Here is a 21,796-nt window from a genome sequence, read left to right on the forward strand (position 1 = left end):
TACTAAGTGTTGTAGTTTCCTCAAAACTCTAAATTTTCAGATCACACTAAATAAAGATAAACACAAAAATGTGTGATTTATACTGCAGACTAAACAACATAGTAAAATGTGTTTGCTCTTTAGAAGTGCACCAAAGTGTGGAAAACAGGCAAACAAAGCTAAACAATTCTTTTAATGAAAGGACTTCTCAGAGCCCCGAATTTGTTAATACACATTGGAAAACAAACAAACCCCCACAACCCTCAAGAGTATTAGTACCTAAAATTATATGCCTGTAAAATAGCTTTTGTTTTTATTAGCGCCCCTCCCACCTCCCCAACGTCCCAAGTAAAGAAAAGCAATAACCGCTGCACATACTGGCTCCAATTTTTTACTCTGGCTCACACGTAACTGCATGAACTACCCATACAATCAGAAAAAAATGTATACACCTACAACTGAGTACATATCAATATCAGGTGCAAGTTTCAAACCAATAATCTAAGCATAAGTAACATAAGTAAACAAAAGGCTAAGACAGAAAGGTAGCTCCTCATCTCTGACCGGCACCTCAGTACCTCCTCTTGGATCGCTCTCTGCTCCTATCTCTTGAACTGTGCCGACTTCTCTGGTGGCTGCGGCTGCGGCTGCGGCTGCTGGACCTGGACCTGTGGCGATGGCGTTTCTCCCGAGACTTGGATCGAGTCCTCCTCTTGCGTTCTCGTGACATAGAGCGAGATCGGTGTCTGCGATGCTCTCTGGATCTAGATCTACAAGAAAATTATTTCATTGTTAGGGCTACAACTCTCATTTGTACTGAACTTTTTTCTTTAGAAAAGCAGCTAATTTTTAAAAACGTTTGAAAAAGTGCTATGTGTACATGCACATCACAGGATAATAAGCAGTCAGAGGACCAACTTTTGGGAATCTCCTTGTACAATGTAGGTCCCAGGAATTAACTCAAGTTGTCAGGCCATCTTGACAGTACTGAGAAGTTATTCTTCAGTAATTGTACTATAGTATTAATTTTCTCAGAAGTCAATCAATACTGTATAAATTTATGCCAGTAAACTACAGATATGTAGCTCAGTGGTAACAGAACTTGCTTAATATCCAAGGGGCTAACAGGACCCACCCCTACTACTACATGGGGGTGGGGGGTGGGGGTAGTGATTGTTAGGGAGGAGCTAAGTGGATAAAGTGCTTACAGTAGTAGAGCACTACAGCACACATCTGTACCCCAGCTCTGAGGGCAGAGGACAGAGACTTGTTAGTTTATACCCTAACCAAGAAAACCCTAGGTTCAGACAGGAGCCGTGGAGCCATGAAGGACAATACCAAAGCCTTCTTCTCACCTTCATACCACACATACGTTCACAAATACACACATATAAACACAGACACAAAACAGTAATAAAAGATGATGTATTAGAGCAAATTGTGATGGCACACTGAGTTTGAAAACAGCCAGGGCTACATATACACATCGAAACCCTTTTTAAAAAGTTGTATCAGGAATATGAAAGAAAAATGAAGGCAACAATCAGTATTACACCTTCATGCCAATTTTTAAACTTTCTGTTTTGAGCATACTTAAGAAATTTAGGGGACAGCAAGAGTGCTTGTTGCTCTTCTACACACAAGTTCAGCTCCCAACATGAGCATATAATTCTACCTATAATACTAGTTCCAGGGAACCTAACATGCTCTTCTGGCTTCCAAGGGCACTCCTCAACCAAAACACACACACGCACGTGTGCACATGCACACACACCCCATATACTAACAAATAGAAATAAATCTTAAAAAGAAAAAAGAAAGCTTACCTGATGCACATGAAATAAAGAATAAAAAAAGATTTTTTAAAAGGATAAACCACCCATTCTCTGAATTGTATTTTGACCACCAAGCTCAGAACGTCCACAGTAAGCCAAAATTATAATGTAGCCAAACAAATATCATTTGGGCATTTCACAAAAAGTAAGTGTGTGTGTGTGTGTGTGTGTGTGAGAGAGAGAGAGAGAGAGAGAGAGAGAGAGAGAGAGAGAGAGAGAGAGAGAGAGAGATACAAGGATAGAGATAGCATGAATAGAGCAGAAATACATACAGGAAAAGAAGATTTAAAAGTATATTGTTTGATTTAAAGTCACGTTAAGAATGACAGAAGTGAGCTGGGCGTTGGTGGTGCACACCTTTAATCCCAGCACTCAGGAGGCAAAGGCAGATGGATTGCTGTGAGATCGAGGGCAGACTGGTATACAGAGTGAGTTCCAGGACAGCGAAAAATACACAGAGAAACCCTCTCTCGGAAAAAAAAAAAACCAAAACAAAAAAAGAGTGACAGAAGTGATGATGTGTGTGATGCATGTTTATATCGCAGCATTTACAAGGTCGAGGTAGGAAGATAGTAAATTCATGGGCAGCCTAGGATACTTTAGAACATGCCCCCGCCCCAAAAGGGGGGGGGGGGCGCGTGGATTTGCTTTAAGCTGGATTGTGTTGATAATTCCTTACAAACTTAATAGATAAATCATATGGTATATAAAATGTAGCTAAGCCGGGCAGTGGTGGCACATGCCTTTAATCCCAGCACTCGGGAAGCAGAGGCAGGTGGATTTTTCTGAGTTGGAAGCCAACCTGGTCTACAAAGCAAGCCCAGGACCCCAAGGCTACACAGAGAAACCCTGTCTTGAAAAACAACAACAAAAAGAGAAAGAGAGAAATAAAGGAGGAAGGAAAGAAGGAAAAAAGAGAAAGAAGTATCAGAATAACACAGAACATTTCAAGTTACCATAAAACTGTAATATTTTCCCAAAAGTACATTAATTGATAGAATTTGGTTTTAAATGAGTATTTCATTACTTTCTTTTTTTTTAAATTTTGATACCGTCTCAGCATGTAGACCAGGACAGTCTTGAACTCATGGAGATCTGCCTGCCTGATTCCCAAGTGCTAGGACTGAAGGCATGAGCACCACACCTGCTACAAAAGAATAATCATGAAATTATTTTTAGATTCCATCTGTATGTGTATGGATGTTTTACTTGAATGTGTGCCTGTGCACTATGTGCATGCCTGGTATCAAAAGGTCAAGAGAGAACTGGATCCCCAAGAGCTAGAATTATAGGCTGTTATGAGCTGCCATGTGGTGGCTGGGAATGAAAGCTGGGTCCTCTCCAAGAACAAGCTCCTATAGAAGGATTTTAAAAAACACTTAGCTCCAATCTATATTATAGTCAAATAGAGGTATAATGCATATATTGTAGACTTCATGTCTAATCACAATTGAATGTTTTCTTTAACTAGACAGTATTTCTCATGTAGCTTACGGTGGCCTCAAGTGCTCTGTATAGATGTGGATTACCTTGAACTCCTCGATTTCCTGCTTCTGCTCCTTGAGCACTGGAATTACAGGCAAAGTACAGGAAATGTGCTTGCTATGACACCTGGCTCTAAAGAAGAAAGCTGTCTGTTCATTTGTCTATCCATTTAGCATGAGGGAAATATCAATCCATTTACCTGTCACAAGATCTGTTTGTCTGCTTGCCTGGTCGTGTCTATCTATCGTGAGACAAAGAGTCAGTCTGCTTGTCTATCTGTTTGTCTATCTAATTACCTACCTACCTACCTATCATGAAGCAAAGAGTACCAGGGATGATGGTACATGTCTTAAATCCTGGCTTTTGGGGAGTATGGGTAGGCAGATTGCCATGAGTCTGGATCAACCTAATCTACACACGGTGAGACCAGGCCAGGCAGGGCTACATAGTGACACTCTGCCTCAAAAGAAGAACAGGGGCTTGAGAGATGGCCTAGTGATCATCATCTAGACATCATCTTCTAAACTCCGTGGGCATCAGGCCTGCATGCAGTACACATATATTCATGCAGGCAAAATACCCATACACTGATAAAATAATCTAAAAGAAAAAAAAAAATAAATAAAATCCACCTCAAGTTTCATCAAATACTATTTTGTTTAACCACTCATTTTCACCTGGTTAACCTATTTCTTCTAAAACATAAATAATTATTCATGCAAATATATTTACTAGGTACCTAACCCCTTACACTTTTTAGTTACAAAGGAAAAAGAATAGTAAAATAGGTAGCTGGAGAGATGGCTCAGTGATTAAGAGCACTGGCTGTTCTTCTAGAGGAGTGGGGTTCAATTCCTAGTACACACATGGCAGCTCACCACTATCTGTAACTCCTGTTCCAAGAAATCTGACCTCTCATACACGCAGGCAAAACACCAATCTACATAAAATAAAAATAAATTAGCTGGGCGTGGTGGCGTATGCCTTTAATCCCAGCACTAGGGAAACAGAGGCAGGCAGATCTCTGTTAGTTTAAGGACAGCCTGGTCTACAGAAGTGAGTCTAGAAGAGCCAGGGCTACACAGAGAAATCCTGTCTCGAAAAACCAAGGGGGGGAGAAAAAAAAAAAGAATAGTAAAATAAAATCAGGTCCCTGAACTGCTGGGAGTTTATAGTTTAGAAACAAGTCTCTAGTTTTAACCTCTAGTCTTTACCACTAGTATAAAGAAGTAAGTAAATGATGCGGGCGTGGTAGTGCACGCCTTAAATGCCAGCACTCGGGAGGCAGAGGCAGATGGATCACTGGGGTTTCAAGGCCAGCCTGGTCTAGAAAGCGAGTCAAGGACAGCCAAGGCTACACAGAGAAACCCTGTCTCGGAAAATAAAAAATAAAAAAATTTAAAAAATTAAAAAAGAAGAAGAAAAAAAGAAGTAGGAGAAGAAATGGGTAGTAATAGTTTACATAGAGCAGGCAGAAAATGATTTTCTGACAGGATGGCACTTGAGCACAAAGAATGAAAAAGAGAAGCAGCAAATCAGTCAGCACATAAAGGAGCACCGAGGTATGAAGCGCCAGAATGAGGGAAAGTTCAGCATGTTGAAGGAATAGAAGAAATGTGCTGGGCTACCATGAAATAAGTAAACAGACATAACATTAGAGCTTGACAAGCATGAAGATCAAGTATTTTATCACTTACACCAGGAAGCTTTAAGTGGTGTATTACACAAAGTGAATGAAAGTATTACTGCGTGACAAGTATATATTAAACAGTTATCTCATGGAACACTCACCCCACTAAAGGCTATGGTGCCAGATGTGGTCAGACATAGCCATAATCTCAGCATTAAGAAATATAGAAGTAGGAGGAAAATGAACTCAAACAAGACCCTGCCTGGAAAAACAATTAACTGGGTATGTTGGCACATGCCTATAATCCTTCCTAACAGCCCAGAAGACAGAAGCAGGAGTTCCAGAAGACAAGCTGGAGCCAAACAAGGTTACACATTCTCAAAACCAAACAAATCCACAACCACAACCACTACTCCCTAGCTAGCTGGCTAACTTATTTATATTTCCAACAGGTATATTAGGACATTGTTTTAAAGAAGATTTATTTATTATTTATTTTGTATACAGTGCTCTGCCAGCATGGACACCTGCAAGTCAGAAGAGGGCATCATATCACATTATAGATGGTTGTGAGCCACCATGTGGTTGCTGGGAATTGAACTCAGGACCTTAGGAAGAGTAGGCAGCACTCTTAACTTCTGAGCCATCTCTCCAGGCCTAGTACATTGTTTTTTAAAATGGACAATTCAAATTGATTTTTTTTAAAAAATTCAAATTGCCTTACAAAAAAGTCCTGTCACATTTTTACTAAATTCTTAAAAAGTTTTTAGAGAAATAAACTATTTTTTGCTTCCTCAGTTAATACCAGAATGCTATTTTACTATGATAAAATTAATCAGTACTTCTGTCTATGTACTGAGCAACTGCAATGCTCAAACCTGAACTAACAAAAAGAGTCAGTGATACTTTTTTTTTTTTTTTTTGAGACAGAGCTCCTCTGTGAAGCCCTGGCTGGCCTGGAACTTGCTCTCTGTAGACCAGGGAGGCCTTGAACTCTAGGTATGCACCACCACCTGGCTCAGTCAGTAATATTTTACTCTCATTAGAGTTTATATATATATATGATCTAAAAAACACATTTGAAATATACAGCTTCACTATTTTACCCATCTTCTACAGTACCTACCTTTTGGGATTCTTGCTATGTGACCGGGACCTAAAAAAAGAATATCTACTTTTAGAAAAGTGACTATATAAATTTTTAACTTGGCACAATGTGCTCCTAAACGACATTCTTTTTGAGTTCTGACTTTCATGTTACTTTTACAAAAAAAAAAAATAACAAGGCATGTACTTGCATCAGAGGCTCCCCTAACAAAACTACAAGAAGGAATAAACTTCTGGAGACTGAAACTGTGTGCTTATCATAAAATTACTTCCCTACAAACTACTTCCTAGACTAGAATAACAAACAACTTTTCTCTATAGCTTTTACACTGTGTTCTCATCTGGGAACAAATGAAAATGTCAAGATCAAAAATGTCCATTTTGAACCTACAATCTCATGCTAGAATCCTAGAAAAACGATCTCAAGCTTCTATCTTTGTCCTTTTATATAAGCTATATTTTAAAAAAGAAAATTGGCGTCTTTAATTGTGTGTGTGTGTGTGTGTGTGTGTGTGTGTGTGTGTATGCGCGCACGTCTTCATGTGAACTTGGGTGTGCATGACTCAAGAGGCTAGAAGCATTAGGAATGTGGATGCTGGTGCCTGAGCTCAGGTCCTGTGGAAGAGCAGCACTTATTCCCAATCACTAAGCCATCTCTCCAGGTCCAAAATTATATTCTTTCATTTTTAAAAACGAAGGCTGCATGTATGTACGTTAACCATGCGTAAGTGTGAGGTCAAAAGAGAGTGGATCCCCAGAGCTAGAGCAGTTGATTTTGAGTACTGTTCTTATACTGCTTGATTCAGCCCCAGATTATATTCCTTTTTTAAAAAAGATTTATTTATTTATTATGTATATAATGTTCTAACTGCACATGTGCCTGCAGGCCAGAAGAGGGCACCAGATCTCATTATAGATGGTTATGAGCTACTATGTGGTTGCTGGGAATTGAACTCAGAACCTCTGGAAGAGCAGGCAGTGCTCTTAACCTCTGAGCCATCTCTCCAGCCTGCAGCCCCCACCACCGCCATTATATTTTTATATAGCACACTCAGTACATTTCCCAGTATAGTGGAGGTACTCAATGAACAAACAATTCCAATTCCATGGCTAGTACAACACTGCAGTAGTATTTTATGGTGTGGGTGTATCTATAATGGTGAGCATATTTTCTTTCTTTTTTTTTTTTTTTAAACATATTTTCAAGTATGTTTAATGCTGTATGATCTATCCATTTACTGTTAGTGTAACCAGGGGAAAGTTACATATCCTCCCTTAGTTTAATCTATCATTTGTAAGAGAGGAATAGCAATATACATGTCATTAAGTGTGAACTGTCCCCGAAAAGTTCATATGCTAATCATCTAGTCCCCAACTGACATATCTAATCATCCAGAGCTAACTGGATCATAAGGGCTCTTACCTAATGGATAAATAATCTGACAATTTTTAAAAATGTATACCTCATGGATACCCATGGAGGCCAGAAGGTGTTGGATCCTGTGGAGTTGGAGCTATAGGTAGTTATGAACTGCTCAATTTGGCTACGGAAAACTCCAGTGCCCTGAAAGCTCTTAGCCATTTCTGCAGCCACTAATGACAGGCCCTTAATTTGATGGTGGTAGTGTTAGGTTATAAAATAGGTGACACTTAATTCAAAGATGTAGGCTCTTTGAAGTGTGTATATTATGCCTAGACCTGTATTACTAATGCCTACCGTTAAGTTGATAAATCAGAAAGGGAAAAATGGCACAGTCATATTCACTGTAAAAAAGAGAAAGTCATGAAACCAGCACAGCTGTTTCACATAGCCACAGCTGAGCTAAATGCTGTGATGGCTATCATTCTGCCTCTTTTAGGTTTTGGTCTCTGCATGTCACATTATGACTGATTCTATATCTCTTCCCCGAGAAAATTATAGCTGAGTCTTTTTTCTTTCTTTCTTTCTTTTTTTTTAAAGGAAACTCCTAAACTTACTATCCCTTCTGCTTTTAGGGAAATAACTTTACTGGCCCTATATGAAATCTTCCTTATTCCCTGGAGAGACTGGGATAGATATTTCTAAATGAGGCCACGACTACAGCAATCTTCTTTGGATTGTCTGCCTCTAAGCAAGCACAAACAGTATAATTGGAACAGGATAAACCTAGAAATAGTTTGCAAACTGGCCAGGAGAATTGGTAACAGACTCAAGACCTCTTTTTAAAAATATGCTTAGAGCTCTCTAAAAATATAAACTTAATGATCGCTGTGAGTTCGAGGTTGGCCTGGTCTACAAAGTAAGTCCAGGACAGCCAAGGCAACACAGAGAAGCCCTGTCTCAAAAAAACCAAACAAAACAAACAAACAAACAAAAAAAAAAAAACCAACCAACCAAAAAACCAAAACCATAAAACTTAAGAGATAATCAACAAACTCCGACTGGCCAGGAGAACTGGCTACAGCTTCAGGGCCCCTTTTTACAATGTTCTTAGAGCTCTCTGAAAATGCAGTTTAAAGATAAGGGATTATATATAGGGTACACCCCTGGAGGAATAGAACTCAGTAAATAAGATAGATTGATTACTTTTCCTACTTAATAGCATAGATGATGAAACGATATAAATGAGTTTAAGTATTAGTATTTGCTATTCATAAAAAGACCAGCTCAGATATTTTCTTTATGTCAGGAATGCTTTAAAACTGCCATAGGCTTTTAAATGCTTTAAAACTAAACATAGGCTGCCATATAATAAATGTACTTGCTTTGGCAGAGACTTTCTTGAGATTCTTTGATTTGTAATTATAGAGCTGGTAATAAAAATAAAATCTATTTCTATTTTCTAATTGTGACTGAACTTGTAACCGTGAACATATAATGAAAAGTCAAATACATATCCAGAGACAAAATCTTTACTTCTTTGATAATCATTAGTCTGTTTTTGTTCTTCGAACCCTGTATAAATAAAGAAGCAGCTGATTGCAAGTCAGTCCCAGCTATAAGATTCCCCTAAGGGCCTAACTCATTTCTCCCTTGCTGACCTCTTATCTCCTCTCGAGGAGCAACCCCCTACTCCCGCTACCCCATCCTGACTCAGAAAGGTTACTTGTCTATCTCGGTCACATCTTAAATTGAGAATTCCAACATTATATAAAAATTGCTATCTACATTATTCTAAATACTGGATTACTGAACAGTATCCCTGGACAAAGCAGCCTAGAATCAAGCATAGTGACAAGTGCTTGAGATATTTCAGTTCAAGCAATAGGCCTGAGTTACACAATAATACCTAGGTTTAAGAAGCAAGTAAGCTAGGTATGATGTACATGCTTTTAATCCCAGCACTCAAGAGGCAGAGGCAAGCAGATCTGTGAGTTCAAGGCTAGCTTCTTCCACATAGCTCCAGGTTACAGAGACCTTTTCACAATAGTAGTAAGTTCATAATTAATTATTATTATTTCTTAAAGATTTATTTATTATTATGTATACAGTGTTTTGCCTGCATGTGCACCTACACACCAGAAGAGGGCACCAGATCGCATTATAGATGGTAGTGAACCACCATGTGGTTGCTGGAAATTGAACTCAGGACCTTTGGAAGAGCAGGCAGTGCTCTTAACCTCTGAGCTATCTCTCCAGCCCAATTAATTATTATTAAAACAATAAAAATACTATATATTTTAAAGCAGAACACAACAAAAAACCCTGCCTCAATAAGGTGAAAGGCAAGAGCCAATTCCAGAAAATAGCCCTCTTACACATACCTGCATGCAGACACACCCACACACAAACAAACAAAAAAAAATCTGCAGTGGGGTGGGGGAGAACCTCAGCATACATTAAGAACAAAGAGATAAGTTCTGAAGTAAAATTCCGTAAGTGGAAAATACAGACAGATGGAGAAAGGAGTCAAACAGAGAGGACATCTAAAAAAAGACAACATAACATTGCAATGTTTTGCCCTTCAAGTGAAAAAAGGTTGCTAGCTAAACGCCAGTAACACACAGGCCAGTGGAAATGGCTCAGTGGAAAGGCTTTGCCACAAAAACCTGGTGTCCTGAGTTCAGTTCCCACGGTTAAAGTCCTGACCTCCACCTGGGCAGGTGACACACATGTACCTGCAATGTGTCTGAGCACATGTGCATACCTAGAGCGGGCTATGTAATGCAAAGTAAAGTTCACCTAAACTGAAAATAATATGTTCAGAACTTTTAAGTTAGCATGACCAATAAAGGGTTTTAATTATTTTAGGGACATATGTTAACTCTGAGAGAAGGCATTTAAATTTCAAAAATAGAATGCAATCAGGACGAGGTAAATTTCTTTGTGGCATGACTATTATAAAGTGCTTAAAGTTCTTAACTTGCTGTAAAACAATGTTGTCACATTTAAGTCATGTAATTTTAGTTGCTAATGGCCAAAAATTAGTTAGAAGAATGCTTAAACACTCTGAATAAGAAACTAAGTTTATCAAATGATGAATGTTAATATGTATGTAACTTGTATATGATTAAGCTGTATTAAGTTAACAGATTTTTATGCTTCATGGCTCCCCAGGGCACACCCAGCAATCAGGAAGCAGAGGCAGGTAGACCTTTGTGAGTTTGAGGCCAGCCTTGTCTACAAAGTGAGTTCCAGGACAGCCAGGGCTACACAGAGAAGCCCTGACTTAAAAACAAACAAACAAACAAACCAAAAAATTATGGCTCCTACAAATTGAGAAAATAATAAACTCAATATAAAAAGAAAAGCTACCAAATCTTTCCTCAAAAAATATAAAATAAACATAGAGAATATAGCCCTTTGCGTAGAAGGTAGCATATTAAGAGTGCTTGCCTAGCATGCACCAAGACCTGGGCTCAAGGCCCAAGACCACTACCAAACAAGAAGAAAAGGCCACAGTTCTATGATTACGAATCTAGCCCAATATGAAAAATCAATGAGTAGTAAAAGGTTTTACTACAAATCATACTGCCTAAAGATATAAAACATCCTTTACTTAATTTTCCACAAATTCTGGAAGAAATCCCATCAATTCAGTTGACTAAAACTTGTTAAAGATTGAATATCCCTAGCATAAAAATGTAAAACCAAGCCATGGTACTCAAAAACTAGGATTTCTGGATCATTTCAGATTTTAAACTAGAGATGCTAAACAGGTAAGACTTGCCAAATTCAAAACCCCCAAGTTTTGAAATATTTCTGGTTTAAATCCTTTAAAGGCAGAATTTTCTAAATTTTCTTGACCAGAACCAATTCAATAGTGTTTCCAAGTCATAATATTGAAGTGTTGACTTGAAGACTGAGCTTCAAGCAGAATCACCATTTCTGACTGGGTACATACCTCCTCAGTTTTTCCCGTTCTTCTCTCTCCCTCTCTTCTCTTCGTTTGAGACGTTCCTGGTTTCTCTTCTCCTGCTTCTCAGCTACAACTCTCTTTAAAATGGTAATAATTACAAAATCAGCTGTAAATATACCAACCAATTCCTTAATAATCATTACCTTAAATGATATCTGGTTTTTCATGTAGCACAATTAATATTAACATAACTTAAATTTTTGTCAGGTACTACAATTATTAGACTTCCAAGTCAGCAATTCAGAATTGTAGAAAAGAATGAAACTTCATCTGAGGACCGAACCCAGGACCTTGGGCTTGCTAGACAAGCACTCTACCACTGAGCTAAATCCCCAGCCCCACCCTGATTTTAAAAGCACATGAAAGGTAAGCATACCACCACTGAGCTCCAACCCTACCCCCATCGTTCCTTCATGACCATTCCTTAAAAATCGTATCTACACGACCTTTCCCTCTGTTTTCTGGCATTCTAAATAGACCATTATAAATAAACCTTTTACTACACATTTCAAATAGACCTCAATATTGCCAAATCAGAGTAAACAGTACCAATTCAAAAACTAACTGTGATTATAGTACAGAGAAGCTGCCAGTAGTTTAACATCAGACAGAGATACACAGCAATGCTTTGTCAATGAAGCCAAAAGAAAACTGATAGAGAGCAAAAGAACCAGGTTAACCAGGATATAGGGAAGGATGTTAATTTAAGCAATATACCTTTAATTCTTCAAGCTTCTCTCTTATTTCAATAAATCCCAGGTGCAATTTACCCCCAAAATGATCAGCAAGTCTCCTGTCATTATCATGAAGACCTAAATATGCAGAACAGACTTCACAGACTCGAAGTTTCTGCTGTTGGAAACTGGAAGCTGGCATAGAATTCCGATAAACTTCCTAAACAAAAGTGAGGAAAAAAATGGTCACACAAATGTCCTTAAAAGTTGTGCAAAAACATATTCAGACTTATAACTCATAGACATCATTTTACATGGTGTTTGCCAATAAACAACACATTGGTAAAATTGCCAATCCACTATCCTATTTTCCTTTATTGACACAATTCTGGTTTGTTTGAGGCAGTTAAAAATAGTTTTCTAAGCATCTAAGTAGCTCTGACTAGGATGACATGATAAAAATAGCTGGAAAGAATCTATAGAAAAGTTCTTAGAAGAGAATTAAGAGATGAAAACAGCCAGGCAGTAGTAGTGCATGCCTTTAATCCCAGCACTTAGGAGGCAGAGGCAGGCAAATCTCTGTGAGCACTTAATCCTACATGCATGAAGATCTGAGTTTGATCACCATAATCAAAGTTGAAAAAAACAAAACAAAACCAGGAAGGCAAAGCAGGCAACATGGATTAGTGAGTAAAGGCACTTGTTGCCAAACCTAAGGACCCAGTACAATTCCCAAGACCCACACTGTAGAAGAAAACCCAAGGGGGGAGAATAGAGCTGACTCTTACAGGCTGTCTGCTGACCTTCACACCAGTGCATGGCATGTATCCTCCTCTTAAAAGCTAGACATAGTGGAGGGTGCTTGTTACCTAGCAACAAAGAGATTCACGACAAGTGGATAGATCGATCCCTAGGGCTCAATGGCTAGCCAGGAGGCCACACCTAATAGCGCCACTCCCTATGAGGGCCATTTTCTTTCAAAGGGTACTTCAATCAAAATAATTTATTTACCAATGTCAGATTTTTGACCTAAGTCATAAAATTAGGATGAGAAAATGCCCTCAAGGTCATAGCAGATTGTACTGCTAAGGTATAAGTAAAATCACTGGGGAAAAGGATGGGTAGCACAGTGTATACAGGTGGTTGTTTTATGAGGGTAACTGGATTAATTACATTTACAATATAGCAATGTCTCCAATTTTCCAAAAACCATTTTGAAACAGAACCCAACAGTATATCACCAACTGCTTAAGGATTACTAAAATTGATGTGAACTCCTTTTAGTACCGACACTTCATTATACCACTATTAAGACCTTACTTACCTCTTTCTAGGATAAACAGGTCTCATAATAAGACCTTGACTCAAAAAAAAAAAAAAAAAAAAAAAAGGATATTACCTCTGCTTCTCTTTTTTTAGCCCGTGCCTTTTCTACTTCATCCATAACTTTCTGAGACTCTTCCACATTTCCTTCAGCTCCTAGTTGCTCCACTTTGGCCAACAATTTACCTATTTCTTCATTTAATTCATGAACACGCTCAGCCTAGGAAGACAAAAAAGATCATAAATAAAAAACAGAATGAAGTCGGGCGTGGTGGCACAGCCTTTAATCCCAGCATTCAGGGAGGCAGAGGCAGGCGAATCTCTCTGAGTTTGAGGCCAGCCTGGTCTACAAAATGGTCTAGGAAAACTTGTCTCGAAAACCAAAACAAAAAAAGAAAATAGAGAAGAAACAAATACAGAATGAAGAGCTGGAAAAATGACTCAGCAGTTAAGATCACAGAGCTGTGCTCTTCTAGAGAACCTAATTTCAATTCCCAGCACCACTCTGCAGCTAACAACCATCTCCAACTCTAGTTCCAGGAGAGCCATTGCTCTATTCTAGCTTTCAAAGGAAATGGAATATGTGTGATAGAGAAATACATTAAAACAAAAACATACATACACATAATAGGAAAAGAAGAAAAGCAAAAAGAAACATACACAAGATAGCTCACAAATTCATAAAAGACCCATTTATGATTTATGTAGGAGGACAGCTACAGCCCAGGCCGGAATCCATTCCCAATCCAACCTCCTGTGCCTCACAAGTACAATTATACATCACCACACTCAAAAATCCAAGTTTTAATTTAATAGAAACATCTAACCATAACAAAGTAGTGTGCCAAAAATAGTTACTTTTTTGTTTTTTGTTTTTCCAAGACAGGATTTCTCTGTGTAGCCCTGGCTGTTCTAGACTCGCTTTGTAGACCAGGCTGGCCTGGAACTCACAGAGATCTGCCTGCCTCTGCCTCCCGAGTGCTGGGATTACAGGTGTGCGGCACTGTGTCCAGCTAATAGTTACTTCTTTTTTTTAGATTATATCTTATTTTATGTACATTGGTGTTTTGAATGCATGTATGTCTGTGGGAGGGTGTCAGATCCCCTGGAACAGGAGCCACAGAGAGTTGTGAGCTGCCATGTGGTTAATGGGAATTGAACCAGAGTCCTCTGGAAGAGCAGCAGTGCTCTTAACTGCTGAGCCATTTCTCCAGCCCTAATAGTTACTTCTTAAAGTGCTACCAAGACATTTCTTTCCTCAAGGAAAGAAGTATTATTCTTTTATCAAAATGTTTTTCTTAAATTGTCTGTCACTGAAAGATCGTATTAATAGCCAAGGATCTTCAATCTTTCTTTCATTCACACCCTCACAGTGTGCTCTTGATTCTAAACTTGAGCATACATTTGCTTTGAATTAGAGCAGTGGAGGAAAGCAAGCACATACTAAGGCTGGAAAAACACTCTACAACTGAGTGTGATGCTTCTGTCTCTCTTCAACCACTAAAAGAACATCGTTAGCCCAGCTCTCAAAACATGGCTCAGCAGCCTCCAACTGACTGTAAAGCATGTGCCAGGAACACCCCTGCTGTGACAAGAGTACTGTTCAATCAAGTTTACTCTAACTCATCTATTCCATGAAGTTTGAGTCACTAAGTTTAAGGTCGTTTGTTATGTAGCTCTTCTGTGGTGACAGATGATCAATGCAATACTGTGTAACCAATACAGGTCCATAGAACATAATCCATGAGACACAAGATCCCTTATATCAGCTGTTCTCAACCTTCCTAATGCTGTAGCCCTTTAATACAGTCCCTCATATTATGGTGACCCACAACCATAAGGTTATTTTCCTTGTTACTTCAGTACCGTAAACTATGGTGGTAGGCATTGAATTATTTGTGTGTTGAAAACTCAAGAATCCTGGAGCTAGAGAGATACTTCAGTTAAGGCTAAGGGCACTTACTACACTTAATAAAAGACCAAGGCTCAGTACCCAACATCCGTATCTGGTGGTTCACAATTGTAACTTCAATTTCAAGGTTTTGATGCCACTCACTTAGCCTCCAAGGGTACTAGGCACGTATATGTTATTATGCACACATACATGAGAGCAAAACATTCATACACATAAAAATAAGCCTTGCCAGGCAGTGGTGGTGCACACCTTTAATCCTAGCACTTGGGAGGCAGATCTCTGAGTTCCAGGCCTGGTCTACAGAGTGAGCTCCAGGACAGTCAAGACTACACAAAGAGGGGGGGAAAGCTTTAAAAAAAAAAATTTTTTTTTTTTAATGAAGGAACTATACATATATTATATACAGATGAATGCATGCATCACTGGCAAATTCTGAGTAAAATATAATTATTAATGTTACTTTGTCATATTAGTTGTTAACATTTGGGTAGGTACAACCGACTCCACGGAATTCCCTACTTAGGTTTGCAATTTAATTATTGAAAAACCAAAAAGTTGGGCTGGAAGGATGACTCAGCAGTTAAGAACACTGCCTGCTCTTCCTGAGTTTAATTCCCAGCAACCACATAATGGCTCAACCATCTGTAATGTGGTCTGACATCTTCTTCTGGTATACAGGGATACATACAAATGGAGCACTCATATACAATGAATAAAATAAAATCTAAAAAAAAAAAAAAAAAGAAAAAAAAAAAAGAAAAAGAAAAAGAAAAAAGAAAAATCAAAAAGTTGGAATGGGCCTGGCATGGTGGTACATTCCTTCATTAATCCTAGCACTGAGAGGCAAATGCAGGTAGATTTCTGGGCGTTCCAAGCCAGGCAGGAGACTGTCTCAAAAACATCAGAAAGAAAAAGAAAAATCAAAGTGAATGAAATGGATTAAAACTATACTTTATAAGCCTAGCATTTGGGAGACAGAGACAAAGACAGAGACAGAGAATCTGTGAGTTTGAAGCCAGTTTGGTCTACAGAGTGAGCTTCAGGGCTATAAACAGAGACGCTATCTCAAACAATAACAACAAAACCAAAAGAAAACAAAACAGACAAAACCCTATACTTTGAACTAATGAAATGACTGAAAGTCTTACCTTTGCTGCCACTTCAGCACTTATCTCTTCTTGAGTTTCTGCTAATCTTTTCTTCGACACTTCTGTTCTTCGATCACAATCTGCAATGAATGACTGCAGATGATCCATGGCCTAGAAAATTTAAGATAAAACAATTACCACCATAAGTCAGTATTATCCAGAAATATCTTTACCAAACTATCTTTTAGATAGAGGATGAAGCCTTAACCACAGAAATGTACTAGGCTGTGACATGCATTAGTGATAGGCATATGTGAGGCCCTGGGTTTCAAGTAATTCAAATCAATAAATTAAAAGAATGTCCAGAGAAGAGAGTCAAAAACAAACAAACGACAAAAGAAAACAAAATTAAAAACCCTCAAAACAATTAACAATGAAAAACGTCATTCTTGTTGGGCAGTGGTGGCGCTCACCTTTAATCCCAGCACTCAGGAGGCAGAAGCAGGCTCTGTAAGTTCGAGGCCAGCCTAAAGTGAGTCCAGGAACATGAAGGCTACACAGAGAAACCCTGTCTCGAAAAAATGGTATCATAGAAATAAAACAAAAAGAAACACAAACTAACAATTTAGTGGTCCATCCCTATAATATCAGCACTTGGGAGGCTGAAAAAGAACGACAAGCTCAAGACCAGCTTAAGTCAAGTCAACCAAATCAATACAACCAAGACCAAAACCATGTCTCAAAAGTATAACCAACCAGGCAGCAGTGATAGTGCACACCCTTAATCCCACAGGGATCACAGAGTCTGTGAGTTCAAGCCAGTCTGGTCTACAAAACGAGTCCAGGACAGCCAAGGCTATACAGAAACACAAAACAATACAACACAACAACAAAAACAACCAAAGAGAAATGGGTTTGGGCTATTAAGATGACTTGATTGCTACTAAGTCTAAAGACCTAAGTTCTATCTCCAGGATACAGGAGAGAACCAATTCCTGCAAGCAAATCTTTGGCTACAGACAGGCATAGACAGACACCTACAATGGAAAACTACTATAATGTCAACAAGATTTATTTCTGGATATTTAGATAATTGTTTGTATTCTGTAATTTTCATATTTTTACAATAAAGATGAAATAAGCCACTAACAAATTTAGCAATGCTTACATTAGAAAATAGTCTAGCAAAGTTGTATTTAGTATGAGGTAATATTTATAATTAAATAATAATTAATTCAAAAGTTAACTTTAAAGCTAAGAGTGGTAACACACACACCTTTACTCCCAGTTCTTGGGATGCAAAGGTTGGCAGATCTCTGAATCTGGGGCCAACTAGGTCTACAGAGCTAGTTACAGAGCAAGGGCTGAAACAGAAAAATTCTGTCTCTAAAAATCTCAGGGGGAAAAAAAAGCATTTAAAAACAAATGTTTAACTGTGGTGGTTTGAAGGAAAGAACCCCCATATTCTCAAGCACTTTAAGACCTGGTCCCCATATAGTAGCCCTGTTTAGATAGGTTTACGAGGAATGGCCTTGTTAGAAGCAGCACGCCAACAGGTTAGGCTTTAAGGTTTCAAAAGCCACTTCCAGTTTGTTGTCTTGCTTGCTTGCAGCTCTGCTGCTAGGCCTCCCTGGCAGCTTTTACTCCTCTGAAACTTTACTGTGGTCATGGCGTTTTTATTGCAGCAACAGAAAAGTGACTAGTATGTACATCAGCTAAAAATAGAACTTTATTCTATGCAAACTAAACTTTAAAAGTGGCCAAGTAAGCCAAAAATTTCCTCAAAGTTAAATACACAAATCTACTTTCATTTCCTAATGTAAAGCCAAAGATAAGATTCTAAAGTAATGAAAATAACATTGAACTTATCAAAAAATACTGTTGGTTCAGCCGGGCCAACTCAGAAAACAGCTGGATTATACGTGATCTTACGTACAATCAGAACAGGGCTGAAAAGGTGGCTCAATGGTTAAGAGCACTGTCTGCTCTTCCAAATGACCAGGGTTCGATTCCCAGCAACCACATAGCAGCTCGCAACTGTCTATAATTCCAGTTCCAGGGAATACACCACCTTCATACCAATGCACATAGAAAAAGGATTAATAAATCATTTTTTTAAAAAAATCAGGCCGAGAGAAGTGCTGCACACCTGTAATCCCAGCACTCAGGAGGCAGAGGCAGGCAGATAGATGTGACTTCAAGGCCAGCCTGGTCTACAAAGTGAATTCCAGGACAGCTAGGACTACACAGAAAAACCCTATCTCAGAAAAACCAAAATAAATAAATAAAGAAATAAATAAATAAAATGAAAAAGCCAGGCATGGTGGCGCACGCCTTTAATCCCAGTACTCAGCAGGCAGAGGCAGGTGGATCACTGTGACTTCAAAGCCAGCCTGGTCTACAAAGTGAGTCCAGGACAGCCAAGACTACACAGAGAAATTCTGTCTTGAAAAATCAAACAAAACCCAAAAACCAAACAAACAATCAGAAAATTCATGTTCACTCCTAAAAAATGAAAATTAAAACTTATACTCTACATTTATCACTAGTGCCTTAAAAGGTCTTGACAATGCTGTGCAACCCAGAGAAAGTCCAATGTATTACATAAAAATAGTTAAAACTCTCACAAGGAACAATTAAGCATTATCTATAAAATTTAACCTTGACTCAGCAAAAAGACTGAAAATAACCTCAATATGCAACCACATGTTCAACTGACAGTAATATTCTTTTGTAACTTATGCCCAAACAGTATTAAATCTATTTCTATAGATGACTTTCATGTCCATTAGCAAAATTTCTTGTATGTTAAAACAAAACAAAAAACAGCAAGGCATATTTACTGCTAACTTCAACTAAATAAAATTACCTAATTTCGGGGCCGGGCACGGTGGCACACGCCTTTAATCCCAGCACTCGGGAGGCAGAGGCAGGAGGACAGATGTGAGTTGAGGCCAGCCTGGTCTACAGAGTCTAGGACAGCCAAGGCTAATACAGAGAAACCCTGTCACAAAAAACAAACCCAAAAAAGTGTGGTTTAATCTTTTTCAGCTATTTATTTCACATGCCTCAATCCTTTGTCTGCAAATGTCTATGTGCACCATTGTATACATGGCACCTGCAGACATCAGAAGAGGGCATCAGATCTCCTAGAACTACAATTATGTTTGCAACATAAAACATGAGTGCTGGGAGTTAAACTTGGGTTCTCAGCAAAACAAACGTTCTTAACCACTAAACCAAAGTTTCTCTAGTTTTATACAAGAAATTCTAGGGGGTTTTCTTGTTTGTGTAGCCCTGGCTCTCCTGGAATTCACTCTGTAGATTAAGACGGCCTCAAACTCAGGGAGATGCATCTGCCTCTACGTCATAAGCGCTGGGGTTAAAAGTGCCCTATTACAACCGGGCAAAAAATTCTTCTATTAAAACAAAAAAAACAATACTAGGTCACATTTATAACTCTTTGATACCCAAAAAACAGTATTTATTTATTTATTTGTTTGTTTATTTATTTTTACCGTACATTAAAACACAGTCTCAGCTGGGCTTGGTGGTATAAGTCCTTAATCCCAGGCACTCAGAGAGGAAAAGGCAGGGGGATCACTGTGAGTTCAAGGCTAGGCTGGTCTACAAAGCCAGGAGAGCCAAGGTTACACAGAGAAACCCTGTCTTGAAAAACAAAAAACCACACGGTCCCAAGCCAGGCAGTGGTGGCACATGCAGGTGAATCTCTGTGAGTTTGAGGCCAGCCTGGTCTACAGAGGGACTTCCAAGATAGGCAGAGCTGCAGAGAAACCCTGTCTCTAAAACCCACCCATTCCCCGCGCCACCCCCCAAAAAAGAACCACATGATGCTGATACGGTGCTTGCTTGATATAAATAAGGTCTTACATTTCAGACTCGAGAACAGGGGAGATCTAGCAATTTGTCTATTAAAGTATCTATTAATGGAAAAATTCAGTAGATTACTTTTTAAAAAGACTTAAAAAAAAAAAAAACAAAAATGAGTGGCTTACATTTGCTGAAACTGGTATTTCCTTAATCATTTTACTTTTGTTGGGAAAATAAGCTGATTTTTTTCTTTTTTAATAGAATCTCTTCTAGCTGGGGGTAGTGGCACATGTCTTTAATCTAGCACTTGGGAGACAGAGGCAGATAGATCTCTGTGAGTTTTGAAACTAGTCTGGTCTACAAAGTAAGTTCCAGAACAGCCAGAGCTAAATAACACAGACTCTATATCAAAAGAAAAAATATATATTAAAAATTGGGATTTTGGGAGGCAAAGGCAGGTGGATCGCTATGAGTTCGAGGCCAGCCTGGTCTACAAATCAAGTCCAGGACAGCCAAGGCTACACAGAGAAACCTTGTCTCAAAAAACCAAAACAAAACAAAAAAGGATTTCAGGCTAGGTCAGTGATAGTGTTTGTCTAATATATATAAGGCCTTGGATTTGTTTTTTGAGACAGGGTTTCTCTATGTATCCTTGATTGTCCTGAACTAGCTTTCTTAACCACCTAAGGACTTAGATTTTATCTCAGCATTACACACTGGGGGGCAGAGGTGGGGTAAAGTGTATTCTCTCATCTATATATTAACCTTCATATAATCACAAAGATACCCTCCTAGGAAGAGACACTAGCTCATATTCAAAATATTTTACTTCAAGAGATAATGTAACATGAAAGCAAAAGTACATACATCAAGTTCAAAGAAAAAGTCTTGTTCTTTGGATGCAATTTCATAATCTGCTCTTAAAGCCAGGTCATGGACTTTCAGGCATTCTCCAAGATCCATTCTCTAGGAAAGAAAATGAAAATAAAGACATTACATTGAAAATACATATTATAGAAATTCATCAATATCAAGTTCTCTTCAGAATATATATTAAGACATACAGTAAATACATTTCTTCACTTAATGGACCTTCAAAACACAAAACTTCAAACAGTTAGGGATGGAGAGGTAACTTGATTGCTCAGTGCATATCTGGAATGCAGAAAGTCTTGGGTTCAATCCTTAGCTTTCCATAAACTGGATGTGGTGAAAGTATCATCACTCTTCCAGACAACTGGAAGCTCAAGGACAGATGTAGGTATATAGCAAGTTCAAGATAAACCTGGGATCATACATGAGACAATCTTGGGGCAAAACACAAGAACCCACCCCTCCCCCAAAAAGGCTATGAAAGAACTAGTCTTAATAAATTAGTAATGTTAACCAATATACTGTGGGAGGTTTTTTTGGAATGAGATGGCCAGGAAAGACCTTTCTCATTTCATTACATTTTATTCTCTTTATTTACATGCACAAACACTTGCCATGGTGAATATGTAGAGGGAAGAAATTGCATGTGGGACTTAATTCTCTCCTTCTACCAATCCTGACTGAACTCAGGTTACCAGCCCAGAAAAAATTGCATTT

General features: G+C 38.5%; 1 protein-coding gene across 14 annotated transcripts in view; it reads right to left on the reverse strand.

The window, feature by feature from the left end:
* Luc7l2 (LUC7 like 2, pre-mRNA splicing factor) overlaps positions 1-21,796 on the reverse strand; it is a 53,221-nt gene that overhangs the window by 4,282 nt on the left and 27,143 nt on the right. For 12 of the 14 annotated variants that reach the window (XM_051151698.1, XM_051151706.1, XM_051151703.1 and 9 more), the window contains 7 exons: positions 21,074-21,172; positions 16,436-16,546; positions 13,449-13,592; positions 12,093-12,269; positions 11,361-11,452; positions 6,056-6,085; positions 558-749 (listed from right to left, as the gene is read on the reverse strand). In XM_051151698.1, the coding sequence (XP_051007655.1) occupies positions 558-749; positions 6,056-6,085; positions 11,361-11,452; positions 12,093-12,269; positions 13,449-13,592; positions 16,436-16,546; positions 21,074-21,172 (845 nt within the window). The remainder of the gene's footprint in view (positions 1-557; positions 750-6,055; positions 6,086-11,360; positions 11,453-12,092; positions 12,270-13,448; positions 13,593-16,435; positions 16,547-21,073; positions 21,173-21,796) is intronic. The other 2 variants (XM_051151701.1, XM_051151697.1) reach the window with 1 other exon arrangement.

Source organism: Acomys russatus, chromosome 10 (assembly GCF_903995435.1).
Source record: "Acomys russatus chromosome 10, mAcoRus1.1, whole genome shotgun sequence".
NCBI classification, from domain to species: Eukaryota; Metazoa; Chordata; class Mammalia; order Rodentia; family Muridae; genus Acomys; species Acomys russatus.